The sequence below is a fragment of the Diabrotica virgifera genome, chromosome 7 (assembly GCF_917563875.1).
Source record: "Diabrotica virgifera virgifera chromosome 7, PGI_DIABVI_V3a".
Classification (NCBI taxonomy): domain Eukaryota; kingdom Metazoa; phylum Arthropoda; class Insecta; order Coleoptera; family Chrysomelidae; genus Diabrotica; species Diabrotica virgifera.
In genome coordinates this window covers 170979743-170995211 of record NC_065449.1, presented here as the reverse complement: position 1 = coordinate 170995211, position 15469 = coordinate 170979743, and the positions used below count along the sequence as shown (strand labels likewise).

Sequence of the window (15469 nt, the reverse complement as noted above, 5' to 3'; positions counted from 1 at the left end):
TACTTTCGGGAAGTGAACGTCCCATGTGCGACTTATGTGCTACGCCTCTTACCGTCACCCATCTGTTAATTGAGTGTCCAAAATATCAAAGTGAACATTCAATGAACAATCTACCAAACACTCTACCAGCTTTATTAGGAGAAAACTGTCCAGTAAAATACTTACTATCTAATTTCAATCAATATTTTGTATCAAATCTAGTTATTTTTTTTATTTGTTAAAAAACATTGTTAACCTTTGTTTATCAAGTAATGCCGCTAATAACCTGTTGGTGGATGCGGTAATTTTTTCTTTAATAAAATAAATAACGGACACAATCCAGCAAGGATTTGACTTACTACATAAATAATGCGAATTAATTCAGAAAGAATATATTCAGAGAGAATTTACAGTAGGCACATCTCTTTGTAGTGTCTATCCGTTTCAGATGTTAGCGAAACCAATCTGTACTTTGCACACTCATGCTCTGAAAAGATTTGTGGTTGTTGTATTGAACCACGTACGTAGATTTTTCAGCCAGGAAATCCTTCACCTTCCTGGTCCGCGTTTCCCTTCTTCTTTTCCCTGTAAAATTAGTTGCAGTACAGCAGTCCACATCTCTGGTTATTCCTCATAACGTGAACGGAGTATTCGATTTTGGCTGTTTTTATCGTGGTCAACAGCTCCTTTACTTTTTGGCATTCTCAACAAAACACCCTGATTAGTAACGTGGTGGGTATAAGATATCTTCAGGATTCGACGGTAAGCTACATTTCGAAAGGCTCAATTTTCTTGCAGGTGTCGTCTGTGAGAGTCCACTATTCAAAGTACAGAAGGTAGATCGATTTGTTAATTATCAGTCTGCTTTTGACAGTATGCTAAATTGGACGTCTTTTGCGATTCTTAAAAATGGATAAAATTGTGTTGAAAGCAATTAAATCGTTTTAATGATACTCTCGAACTTTTGCCACGTTTTTATCACAATTATTTTGCGCCGCTTCATAAAGATTGATAAACCCTTGGTCCACGGTCCAGGTCAAAGTAAAAAATATCCGCGCAAAGGTTTTCTACCATCTAAGAAGATACAAAACTTTTTGTCAGCAGAAAAATACCAAAAACTATAGTAACTACTTACCTTAGGCCAAAGTGATTCTGGAACGTACATTCTCGAACAGGCGCTGCACTTCTGTCCGCAGAATTCGAAAGCACTACGAATAGTACCATTGACAACACTTTGTACATCTGCCGTGGGATGAACGAAGTGATAGTTTTTGCCACCGCATTCCCCAATTAATCGTGGGAAATTTCTGTAAATGTTTATATTATCTCCTACTTGCTTCCATAACCTTGTAAAAGTCCTAAAAAATAAAAACTTCTTTAGAATTTTTAACAATGTGTTATAAGTGGTAATTTGATGGGATATGATCTCCTACTTAATAAAAGGTGATCTCCTACTAGAATCATGTTCACCAAGTTGTTCAAGAAGTTGTTCTTAAGGGATCTGGTTCTAATACAGTCATGTTCAACAGGTTGTTCAAGAAGTTGTTCTTAAAGGAACTGGTTCCTTTACCTAGGAACACTTTTAATCTCTTAAAATAATTTTTTCTAGATATATTTTTACTCTGAACATAGCAATGGGATTTACCAAGTATTATTTTGTCGCACAACGAAACGTTTCTTTCTTCACAAAACACACAACAATACAGAAAACGGTTGATTTTATATCACTCTTCTGTCTTAAGCCAAGCGTCCACAGACTCGCATCGTACGCAACGGATTTTAGTTTGCCTTACAATGATTGCCGATAATGCGATCCGTACGATGCGGATCAGTGGACGCGGTTACATAAGTTTCTGTACAAGGCAAACTAAAATCCGTTGCGTACGATGCGGGTCTGTGGACGCTTGGCTTAATAAATAAAACTTGTCTTTTGTACTTGTGTACATCCCAACGAACTGTCAACACTGATGGAATCGCCATGAAGCAAATTTAATGGCGCCAGGATGAGATAGAAGATAATCAGGTAAAGGAGGGAAGATAATCGCCATCTTTCGTAAACAAACACTAGTCAGGTACGTTGTAGTTACCTGACAAATTCTCTGTCTCTCTCATGTCTCTCTAGAAGTGCTAGAACCTCTCTCTTGTATGTTGGCGCCTATCTCGCTTCACTGTTGGAATGGGACGGGGCCATTCCATCAGTGTTGACAATTCGTTGGTACATCCTCCCCCCAGTGGCGTAGCTGACAAGCCCGCAAGGCGGGGGAGGATGTACACAAGCTATTAGGACACAAGGACGTTAGGAGAAGCTTAATACTTCTACCGTTGACTGATAAATATACTGGAAGATACGAAACTAAATGAGCGTTTATGTACGACACCAGTGGTTTTAGAAATAGATGGCGTTAGCAGCTTTCTAGGTGCGAGATTGAATTTACCTGAGACAACGATGAGACGTATTCAGGTAGCTTTGGTTATCGGAATTTGGGGTCGGTCGGGTGGATCGGAGTATAATAAAAATTATTTAATTCTTTTTATTTGATGCATTAAAATTTGAGTTCTCATTCAACGATAACAATGGCAATCTTTAAAATAATTATTGGAGTGTACCTATCTATTACTTTCTAAACTCGTTTTTAAATTAGCAAGAATAATTCTGTAGTTGTAATTTGCCTTCTAATTTGAATTCTTGAAACAAAACATTAAATATTCTAAAGTTTATTTAATAATTTTATATAATATATATAATAATATAATTTATTTAATAAAAAATTTATTTAACGAGAAAAATACTCACTGGGTGATTTTAGATATTGTACCTACATTTCTTATTTGCCTCATAATCTCGATAAAAAAAAATAGGTAGTTATTTTCGTTAATTACAGTCTCTTCTGATAATTGTATATTTCGTTTGGAGATATTGCAAACGTATTTACTTAAATGAAATTGACTTAGTAACCCGGTCGGCCACTTTAAACTCTTCGAGAGGAAAATGGTAAGGACTCATGAATTGTGGCAATCGCGATTTCCAACAATTTCTTCCAAGTTTTTTCGTGCAGTCGATATTTTCCGAGTTAGGGGGAAAATAGTGACTAAGTATAATTATTGAATTATTTATTATTAACTTTACTTCTTAAAGGTGCCGTGTATTTCTGTGTAGGCGTCCACTGTGCATTGTATTGTCAGGTGAGATATTAGATAGTCACGATTACATTATTCTATTAAGAGTAATTTCATTAATATCATTTGGCGAATATTACCCAGCCATGACATCTTTTTCTAGACCTCTCTTACCTTTTTTTTTCCTTCGAGTTCCAGTTGCCAACAAGTATATCGTTCTCCTCGCAATATGTCCCTAGGTATGTCCATGATATTTTAAGCATTCGGTGCAGGCACCTTATTTCAAAGACTTCAAGTTTGTTAGTGGAGCTGGCCTTTATTATCCATGCTTTCATTACATACAAGAGAACAAGCCAAACGTAACACTTTAGCGTATTGTACAGTAGAAAAAATGAAAGAATACCCATGAACGAACATAAAAAACACGCTGTATTTTCCTGTCACCGTGTCACACAAAAAATTGGCCAGCACAGGTACATGTAATAATTATTATTACATGTACTTGCGCTAGGCAATTTTCTTTGCGACATGGTGACAGGAAAATACAGCGTGTTTTATATGTTCGTTCATGGGTATTCTTTCATTTTTCCGACTGTATCTCAGGTTGAAACCCAAATTTCAGTGAACAGTCATAAGAGTTTGGACGTCGACATCCCATTGTTTATGAGAGATATTTTTCATTAAGTTGAGCCCGTTTGAGCTGACAGTCGGAGTGAGTGTATATTGTCTTGGAGAAAGTTGGAGGAAGATTAGAGATAATATCAAAATGGCAGCAACGGACACACTTGGAGAACGTAAGATAAGTAAACAAATACGAAAGAAAAGGAGAACACCCATGGATCTGTGAAGAAATAAAAATAAAATGTCAAGAAAAAGAGAAAATCTAGCTAGAATACAAATTCAAAAGAACGAGACAAACATATGTGAAGAATCTAAAAGAGTTTGAAATGAGTTAAACTCAATAGTAAGAAGGAAGAAAACAGAACATTGGTAAGCATTTTCAAAAGAGATGGATCACGACTTATACGGGATGCAAAAGGAAATGTGGAAAATGATAAGAGGTCAAACAGCAGAGATGAAGGAGTTGATAGAAGTAAAACATATTGATACAAATACATGGACAACTTACCTAGAAAACCTGTATCAAACAGCTAATCATGAAGAACTGGAAAACCAGGATTAGAATCGGATGAGCAAACAGAAATTAAAGAGGAAGATATAACGAACGCCTTAAAACAGATGAAAAATCGAAAAGTACCAGGGAAAGATGGAATAGATAATGAACTTTTAAAATACGGAGGAGAGAGACTTCACAAAAAACTGAATATCCTGATAAGTAAAATAATAAATACAGGAAGAATTCCAGAAGAATGGAGTACCACTCAGATGATAGCGTTATTAAGAAAAGTGATAGGGCAGACCCCAGTAATTATAGAGGGATAAATTTACGGAGCACTATACTGAAACTCCCAACAAAAATACTGATGAAGAAAATAATGGCGTGCATAAATATATCGGTTGAACAACAAGGATTTAGAAGGCGAAGATCATAACGATGCAGTTTTTGTGATAAGACAAATAGCGGAGAAATCATTAGAGTATAACAAGCGAGGGTTTTTCTGTTTTATATACCTAGAGAAAGCGTTCGATAGAATACAATTAAAAGACGTGATACACCTACTATATGACAAAAATTTACCACTGGATATTATAAAACTGATAGAAAACATTTATGTACGAAATAAAATAGAAATGAAAGCCAATGGAATAATAACAGAACCCATATAGAAGCAAACACAGGAATCAAGCAAGGAGATTCACTAAGCCCTCTACTGTTTAACATAACGCTGGATGCAATAATAAAACAAGTGAAGAAAAAAAGAGGGTAAAAAATGGGCGATAGAGATAAAAATACTCTGTTACGCTTATGACGCCGTGTTAGTAGCAGAGTGCGAAGACGACCTACAAAGATTACTGCACGAATTCAACATTAACGCAAAAGAAATGAATATGAAAATATCAGCACAAAAAACAAAAAGCTTAGTAATATCCAATGAACCAATAAGATGCAAATTAGACTTAGACAATAAAAGTAAATACCTGGGAATTAATCTATCAGCCGACAATAATATCGAAGAAGAGGTTGAAGACTAATAATTAAAGCCAGTAGAACGGCCGGATGCCTAAACGACACAATTTGGAAAAACAAATACCTTAGAGTGGAAACAAAGGACCGAATACAGTCGAACCCGCTTATTGGAATAGCCTTGGTGCCAAGCAAAATTATTCCTATAACCGGGTTATTCTAATAACCGATCATTGGTTGCTAGTAGAAACGTTCCGGGACCTCAAATTTATATTCCTTAAACCGGGATATTCCTATAACAGTTATTCTAATAAGCAGGTTCGACTGTATATAAGTCATTTGACTGAAATTATTAGACCAGTTATGACTTACACTGCCGAAACAAGATCAGATGCAAGCAAAATACAAAGACGTCTGGATACCAACAAAATGAAAATCTTAAAAGGATTGCTGGAAAAGGACTACAGGACAGGGTAAGAAGTGAGGAAATCAGATGCATAATGTGGGGTAGACAATATAAATACCTGGGTAAAGAATAGAAAAGAAGAGTGGAATCAACACATAAGCAGGATGTCTGAATCAAGGATAGTAAGAATAGCCAGGGACAAGTCACCGTTAGGCCGAAGAAGTATAGGACGCCCAAGGAAAAGATGGAATGACAATTTAGGGGCAGAATGAAAGGCACCGTTGAAAAAAAAACAGGCAGTACTGCCTATATAAACGAAAAAGTAGAAGAAGAAATTCTTTAGGTAGATTTTTGGTAGTATAATGTGCTTCTTTGGAGTTTTACTGAAGATTATTGTTTTCGTTTTAGTGGGAGAAAATTCTAGGCCAGTAGTGTTTGACCAATTCTCTAATTTCTAAATGACTAGTGGGTTAAGTGATTTAGCGATGTCATTGATGGCAATAAGAAAAAGTGCAACGAGTAGACCATTGAGGAATGTCGTTTAATTGGATTTTTGAGTCTAAAAGAACGTTATTTATTCGAATAAGTTTCGTCTATATAGGAAATTATTAATAAATTTTATATTTACTGGAATTGACCAACTTAATAGAATTCTTATATCTAATCCCCAAATGGCACGCGTTATAAAATATAATAAAAGATAGCCATAAGCCAAACATACTTGATCACATCCAAATGACCCATGAATTACAGATTCAATATCCTAGTCCTGTCGCCAGGGGGGGTACAACGGCCTCCTGTATTCAGATGGACTTACCCCAGTTTTTCTTATGTATTTTGACCTGTAGAACACGAATTTTTTGGGTAACAGTTGATCCGGATGTCGACAAGATTGTTATAAACCAAGAAGTTGAGGAATCACATAACAGCGATTTCTCGAAAATCAAAACATTTTTTTGTATTTTTTGGGCTATTCTAACAAAAAAATGTTCTTACAAATTTTTTCGTAGGATGCATACATAGTTTTCGAGATAAACGCGGTTGAACTTTCAAAAAATCGAAAAATTGCAACTTTTGAACCCGAATAACTTTTGATTAAAAAATAAAATAGCAATTCTGCTTACCGCATTTGAAAGTTCAAGTCAAATTATATCGGTTTTAATTATTTGTATTGCTAAAAATTTATTATTTTATTGTTAAAAAAAGCTATAAACACCTGGTGCTTGAGTGATGTCTTTAATGATTTCTCATTTAAAATCGAACGAGTAGGTAGAAGAGGTAAAAGTGCAAGCGAGGCTATTTCTACGTAGCATGCATTAAAACGCATGTATTAGGCACGGGAAACACTATGTGTTTATAGCTTTTTTTAACAATCAAAAAATAAATTTTTATTAATGCAAATATTCAAAACAGATACAATTTGACTCAAACTTTTAAAGGCGGTAAGCAGAATTGCTATTTTATTTCTTATTCAAAGGTTATTCGGGTTCAAAAATTGCAATTTTTCGATTTTTTTGAAAGTTCAACCGCGTTTATCTCGAAAACTATGCATCCTACGAAAAAACTTGTAGGAACATTTTTTGGTTAGAATGACCCAAAAAATACAAAAAAATGTTTAGTTTTGCGAGAAATCGCTGTTATGTAATTCCTCAACTTCTTTGTTTATAACAATCTTATCGACACCCGGATCAACTGTTACCCAAAAAATTCGTGATCTACGGGCCAAAATACATAAAAAAAACTTGGGTAAGTCCATCTGAATTAAGAAGGCCGTTGTACCCCCCCTGGCGACAGGACTATCCACTAGGTTGTCTAATGTAGATGTGGACTTTCTAAATCCACTTTGTATAAGGCTAGGTAGCTATAATATCAATAAGTCTAATACTATCTAGTATCTATCAAGTGGATAAACTGATTAATTGTAGCAAGTTTTGTTCCATTGAGTTTTTTCACTAAGCTAATACTTTTCGAGTTATTTGAGGGTGAATATGTTTGTTTTTTAACAAAAAAAAAACACGTTTTTAGACGGTTTTACGCAAATAACACAATAAGTAAGTATTTTATCGAAAAAAGTATTCAATAAAAATATACTTTATAAAAAATTTTAAAAAAATGTCTGTATAAAGTCTTTATACTCAGTAGAAGCAGAGTTGTAGCTAAAAAAGTAAGTTCTTATTCGTCAAATTCCAAATCGAATATTTCAACGTGAAATAACCAAAAAATAAAGCACATTTCTGGGAAAACTCATCGCAACTTTTTTAAAGTGTTTAAAAAAGCTTTGTTTTTGTTTTTAAAAAAGTTTCTAGCATTAAAGTAAGCACGTTACGCTGAAAATAAAGTTGGTCCTTTTTTGTAAAAGATAGTTTTAAAAAAGCGTGAAAATCACCCTCTAAAAGGGAACTTGCATAAAATTTTTATTTCGAAAGAGATGCTATAAATTTGCTATAAATCACAACAGAACACGATTTAAAAAGAAAAAAAGTAGTTTGTGTTTTTCGTTTGGCCCCTCAAGACGAATAAAATCAAATTATTGTTACCGCTTCACAAGTGACTTTACTTATGTATTGTTTATAATACATATGATCTGTAAGTTTCATCGTAAATTTAGTTTTACAGTATTTTCTTTATTTTGAAAAAAAAAATGCCTTTTTTTAAATAACTTTTTAATTATCAGTGATACGAAATATCCCAAAGTGTAAAGGTTTTGGTTTTCTGAATATTTTGTTTTTCTGTAATACAAAAATTGGTTAAGATATGGCTGTTCCGAATTTGCATATACTCGTGATTAGTGACTCATTGAAGCCCTTTCAACTACAGCCTTTCGCAAATAAGCACTTTGAACCGATGAAACTTACAGATCCTCTATAATAAGCATACATACGTAAAGTAATTTATGAAGCGCTACTGATTAATTTCATTTGAGATGCTAATTAGGAGGTGATTTTTAGATTTTTTTACAAAAAAAAAGGGATCAACTTTATTTTGTGCGCATCTTGTTTACTTCTGATACTAGAAACTCAAAAAAAATAAAGCTGTTTTTAAACTTTTTAAAAAAGTTATGATTTCCCCGAAAAGTTCTTAATTTTTTGGTTATTTCATGTAGAACTATTCAATTTTGAATTTGACAAATAATAAAAACCTACTTTTCATTAGCTACAACTCTGCTTTTACTGGGTCTACGACTTCATAATATGTCATATTTATATAAAACATTTTTTTCACTTTTTGATAAGCTGTATTTTTGCTATGAATGTTTTTTTGGTGAAATACTTCCTTTTTTAGTTATTTGCGAAAATCCGTCTAAAAACGTACTATTTTTTGAGAAATGAATATATTCACTCGCAAATAACTCGAAAAGTATTTACTTGTGAGGTCAAGACTAGTGAAAAAAACCCTATAGTCAATTTATATTTCCAACATTTTTGCAGAAACAAAAACAAAAAAAATTAATACAGATTAATATGATAGTGACTGCTGCGTTAAAATTTTGAATATGGGCCATGTAAAATAACCGCGTGTTCTTGGCTAGTTCCTTGAGTAGGGGGAATTTTACACTTCTCTCTAAGGCTAGTTCCAACAAATTTAAGCTAGGCGCGCCACTATACGGGCAGGTTTTAAAGACAACAAAATAATGCATAGGCTTTCGTATCTTTCCGTATTTATCAATCAACGCTTCTACTTTCTTTAAATTGGGGACCAAAACATATTTTCCTAATAAGCATCAAAATAGGGAATTTGGAAGGAAGTAATGAAGTGGGTAATTGACGTAACTCTTACTCTTTCCGGGTGAAATTTAGCGTTTATATAATAACGAAATAACTTATAAAAAAATTAATTGAGCCCCCAAATACAAAAAAAAGTTATAAATTGGCTGGCTCAAGAAACTGAAAACAAATTGATTAATTTAATTAAAATGAATTATTTTTATTCAATAATTCTTGATACCACTCAGCACTCAAGATATTTCAAAGCACAATCAGTTTAGTTTTATTTTCGGGTATGTAAAAATAACTTGATGAAAACAATAATTTACCTTCCAAAGAAGAAGTTGTTGAAAGTTTTTTGGGATTTATTCGCATATTAGACCAAAGTGCAAAAGGTCTTGTAAATGAAATTTTAAAATTTATACAATCAAAGCACCTTTCCGTATACAACTGCAGAGGAAAGGGGTATGATGGGGAAGCGTTATGAATGGTACAAATTCAGGCGTACAAAGGTGCATAACTGACATTGAAAAAACATCTTCCTATATTCATTGTGCATCCCATAATCTGAACCTAGTGTTGAATGATGCCGTTGCTGGTGTACATGAGTTGGTTTTTATAGGATATATTTAAAAGATTATGTTTTTTTTTAGTGCGAGTATTAAAAGATGTGATGTACTATGTACTATGACTTTGGATTCATCGCGTTTGCCAACACTAGAAAGGTTATGTGAAACCCGGTGATCATCCAGACATGATGCTGTTATGGTTTTGCGTCAAGCTTTCCGACAAGTAATGAAATCTTTAACGAAAATTTCATTGCTATCTAAAAAACGATGAAAAATTAGAAGCTAATGCATTATTAGAGCATATTATGAATAATTTTGAATTTGTCGTTAACATTACTATTCAATCTAAAATACTTAAATTTTTTAATCTAATATCAAAACTTTTGCAATCTGAAACGGCAGAGTTAACGGTCGTCCTTCAACTTTTTGAAAAAAATCAGGTTTTCATGTCTATTCCCAAAAAATCTACTGACGAATCCAATAAACACTAACTGATGAAGACTTTGAAGAAATGCCAAATATTGTCATTTACACATATTTTAGTAATTATACTGTTATTAGTTAATCAAAGAAGTAAAACTAATATAAAATAAAATAAAAATGTATATCATTTTTATTCAGTTGCAATGCGAAGGCAAAACTGTTAAAACTTAATACATAATCTGTTAAATCCTGAATAAGGTGGCAATGAAATATTTGCTATTATTTTGTAAGTTGCCGATTGTCAGAATGACAAGATCCAATTAAATTTCATTACGTACACCTTCGAAAAGCATTTGTATTTTAGACGAAGAATAAATTTAATACATTGAAGATAAATTCCTTTTATTAGAACCACAACAATAATACAGTCCACACAAGATATTTATACATATTTTTTGGTCCAAGTCGAGACGGATATTTTGAAAATCAATTGCAACGACCTATTGAAGAAGAAGCCACAAGCGAAGTCTATAGTAGCAGTCAGTGGCCCAGTCAAGTAGTGAACTATTTTAGAGCAATTATTACACAAAGAGGTGATATTCAATCTGCAAACGAACTGGTCAACTATAAATTACAGTTCAAGAACGCTATTAAAATTATAACACGAGGATATCCTTTTAAGCTATTTTCTGATCATATTACTGTAATTAAGGGTTTGCAGTTTTATATTATTTTGATTACCCCCTTTTTCAACTTTAAAACGATTATTTTGAAGTCATTTAGAATATTTATTTTTGAATATTTGTCAAATTGACATTTCGATAACAGTTCCAGTTACTTAGAACTTGGAACTGATTTCATTTATCGTTGGTGTACAAATTTCTAGGCCAATATTGCATTTTTTCTATTATTTCAAAATTGATACAATTTTCAAGTAAAATACAATTATTTTTGATGAAATAATGTGTCCATTTACCATTGCACAATAATTACACTTGGGACGCAAGTAGCAATTTTTCGACGCATTGCTTGTCAGTACAAACAAATGCACTGTATATAACGTTGCCCGAGAGCATTTTCAGTTGTTTCGGCCAACGACCCCTAACCCGACTGACATTACGATGTTACAACGTTAAGTAATATCATTGTAATATCTTTAGTTATATGGGCAACTAAATTATTACTATTGTGACAACTACATATCACAGTCAAGTTTTTTCAACAATCGCAACTACTTCAAAACGTTATAATGCTAAACTAATTTACGCCCATGGGTTTTCTGGCCGACTAGGTAGTTGTCTCTCACGACCACAGGGCCTTTAGTATAGTTCTATAGATATGTGACACGTTTACGGCAACTTCAGGAGCAAAAAAAGAATTTACTTTATAACCTTACTTTTTTCTTATTATTTTATATTTTATTTTGCTGGAAATTTTCGATTTATTTAACAACCTGTTTATTTGTTTTTTATTAGCTGGTTTCTCCATTGTCCATTGTTTTATCAGTAGATTTGATAAGCTCTAATCTTTGTATCAGCTTTGCTAGACAGGGTTGCCAGGCCAGTTCTTACTCTTTCAGTACTATATCCGTTGCAAGATAATTTGGCTGAAACTCCGACAAAATATGTACTTTTTGTACATATTTTGTCTGAATTCCATCCGAATTATCTTGCAGCGGATAGTAGTTTTGCTTTCAAAAAATCAATAGAAATCAGTAGATTCTTTTTAGGCCCTGTAAATACAGTAAAATCTGTGTTAACGGTTACCTGTCAAAATCGCCCGATTTCATAATCAACTTAAAGTAAACATTAAGTAAAGTTCACTTTAAAGTTGACATTTACCCACGGTTCTTAGACATTACTACGGTTGCCTAAATCGACTAACCAATGAACATTAAGGGTGAGATTACGTCACGAGAGTTTACTGTCATTTGAATCGTAATATGATTTTTTTCGAATCCTGAGAAAACCAAGTATTTTAGAAAAATTTAAACGCAGGATGCAAGATTACATTATTACCGAGGGCGGAAAGCCCCTTAGAATAAACAAGCAGATTCTATTGAATGAAATATTTGAAATTAAATATCACACTTCTCTTTTATTTTCAGCCCTGTAACTTATTAAAATAAACATTATAGAAGTTTTCAGGGACTTTCAGCCCTCGGTAATAATGTAGTCTTTCATTCTGAGTTTAAATTTTTCAAAAACATTTATTAGTTTTCTCAGGATTCGAAAAAAATTAATACAATTAAAACACATTGAGAATTTTGACATGCGTCAAAATTTTGCATTAACTCAATGTAAAATTCTGAACTGTTGAATTCCAGCTTCCCTAATAATTATTGTACATCAAAAGACATTAGAAACTATTTGTAGAGGATTGAAATCTGTATTGGAAATAACTGTTAAAATTGGTCTACGTAATTAAACATATTCCAAAATTTTGTAAAAATGTAATACATTTTAGTTTTCAGCCCAAACTTAGGCCACACACAATGCAATAATGTTCACATTTTTGAACTGTCAATATTTTTATTTTATCATCTATTGTTTAAAAAGAATACAGTTGATAAGATACCCTCAGTTGCGGAGAAAGGATTAATAATAAATATTTTTTTATTCAGTCAATGGTGTGAGCACTCTCAGTTAAATAGTAACGTGTGGCCTTACTTTTACACGCATACTTATTGTGGCAAATGTATCATATTTTTCAAAATTTTGGAATGCATTTAAATCGTAGAACAATTTTAACATTTGATTTTAATACAGATTTTAATTCTCTACAAGTATTCTCTCATGACTTTTGATGTAAAATAATTAGGGAAGCAGGAATTCAACAATTCAGAATTTTACATTGAGTTTCCTATGGCCCTATAATATAAGTATAAGATAAAATGTGTACTATTTGTCTAATTATTTCATAATAACACAAATAATACACATATATACACAATAACACACATTCAATGATCGAAAATCCTTTAAAAATATGGGAATGTAAACTCTTGTGACGTAAAGTCAAAAATATAAGTCTCCCCACCACCGTCGGACAAGACACCCGTAATAAAGTCTAATAACCGTGACATTTACCCATATATGAATTGTGATAAAGGTAGAGGTACCAACTTACTTAAAATTTAAAAAACTGATTATGAAACCGAGCGTTACAATCATTTTGAAAATTCTCCAAACCAATTATATGAAGATTTCCTTATTTAGATCTGGTATTTACCAGTTTCATTTCTAGACAAGGCGAAAACGGCGGGTTCGAAGGGAAAAATATTCCCATGAAATTTTTTTGCATAATCACATTCGTGAGACATCCCAGAATAAGGTTCAAGAAGTCGCCCAAGTGAAAAGTGGGCCAATTTTTTTTAACAATTTTTTTTTAATCAAATTGCAAGAATCAATATTTTTGGCCCGAGCAATTTTTTCTTTAATTTTTTGGACCATTCTGGACAAAAAAGGTCTCTAATAATTTTTCTCTAAAGTTGATCGTTTTCGACTTATAAGCAATTTAAAATTGAAAAAAACGAAAAATGGCGATTTTCAAGGCTTAATAACTCGGTTAAAAGTTATTATTATGAAAGTCAATATATGACTAAATCAAAGTTTGAAGCCCCCCCTACAAGATCCTGAAGAAATTTTCGTCATTATTTTATTACTAAGCTGTTATTTTTAAGTAATAATAATAAGCGCCACTCACGTGTGCGGGGCTGTAAATGCTGAGTGCGAGAGAGAAGCTATTCCAGCAGTCCTCGCACTCACATTTACAGCAGCGTCAATACGATACAACCACTCATTGTTATTAATTAAAAATAACAGCTTAGTAGTAAATTAATGAAACAGATTTCTTCGGGATCATGTAACGGTGACTTTAAACTTTGATTTAGTCACTTTCTGACTTTCAAAATAATAATTTTTGACCGACTTATTAAGCCTTAAAAATGGCCATTTTCGCGTTTTTCAAATTTTAACTTGCTTCTAACTCGAAAAAGATCAACTTTAGAGAAAAATTATAAGAGACCTTTTTTGTCCAGAATGGTCCAAAAAATATAAAAAAAAATTAGTCCGGGCCAAAATATTTATTTTTGCAATTTGATTAAAAAAAATTGTTAAAAAAAAATTGGCCCACTTTTCTCGTGGGCGACTTCTTGAACCTTATTCTGGGATGTCTCACGAATGTGATTATGCAAAAATATCTCATGGGAATATTTTCCCAACGAACCCGCCGTTTCCGCCTTGTCTATTCTCTGTCCATCTATTATCATCATCTACGTCCTGAATCTTATTTTCGGTAATGACATTGGGAAATTGTAACAAAATGTCTGAAAATTAATTTAGAAATGGGGTGAATACTATTAAAAAGCAAATTTTATTTTAGTGATAACAAAATATTGAAATATACCAAACATCTAATAAAAAACATTGCCTACTAGAATTTTTTAAATAATATCAAAAATATACCAAAACAGTAGATATCTACTAAATGTGGCAACGCTGTTAAGGAGAATGATGCACTTCATTGCACTGGTCACATGACCTCTGTCACCCAATAAGAGAGTGCGTTCTAAAGTGGTTGGGATAGTCGGTCCGGCCGTGTTTGGTCGGCGATTTAACTTCTCGGTTGTCTCATCCGTCTATGGTTGGTAATAAGGTATATTTTAAGTAATATTGGTAATGTTGTTTAATGCACCATTTTGGTTTTTTTGGGATGTAAAGAAAATAAAAACACAAAATATAAAAAATGCAGGCATTTTCTAATACCTTTAAAAGCACCATCAATACATTAAATTTATACAAAACATCTTTAACATAAATTCTGGCTTTTATATTAAAATTAGATTTTTTAAATTTACATATTTTTTGTTAAAAAGGTGATAAAAAATGAGCGCGTGTGTTTTTTAAAGGTGGAATATCCATATTTGACGGTAATCTGAGATGCGTTTATAAATTTCACATCAGGTAATTTTGTTTAAGTCCTTATTTATGTAATTATATAAATTTAAATACCTGATATGATGTCAAAATAGTTTACTTTTTATATAGGTAAAAAAACATAACCAGTCCGACTCTTTGAGCAACCATTGCACGCAGTCGCTTCAATTGTCTTATGCAACGCTTAATGTTGTCTAGGCAACGTCAAGACAACTCAAAAATCGTCCACCAAATTAGTGCAGAATTGG

General features: G+C 32.8%; 1 protein-coding gene across 2 annotated transcripts in view; it reads right to left on the bottom strand.

Moving 5' to 3' along the window:
- The window catches only part of LOC114339214 (delta-1-pyrroline-5-carboxylate dehydrogenase, mitochondrial), a 201250-nt gene that overhangs the window by 29142 nt on the left and 156639 nt on the right, over positions 1 to 15469 (bottom strand). For both annotated transcript variants that reach the window (XM_028289835.2, XM_028289834.2), the window contains exon 7: positions 1115 to 1337. In XM_028289835.2, the coding sequence (XP_028145636.1) occupies positions 1115 to 1337 (223 nt within the window). The remainder of the gene's footprint in view (positions 1 to 1114; positions 1338 to 15469) is intronic.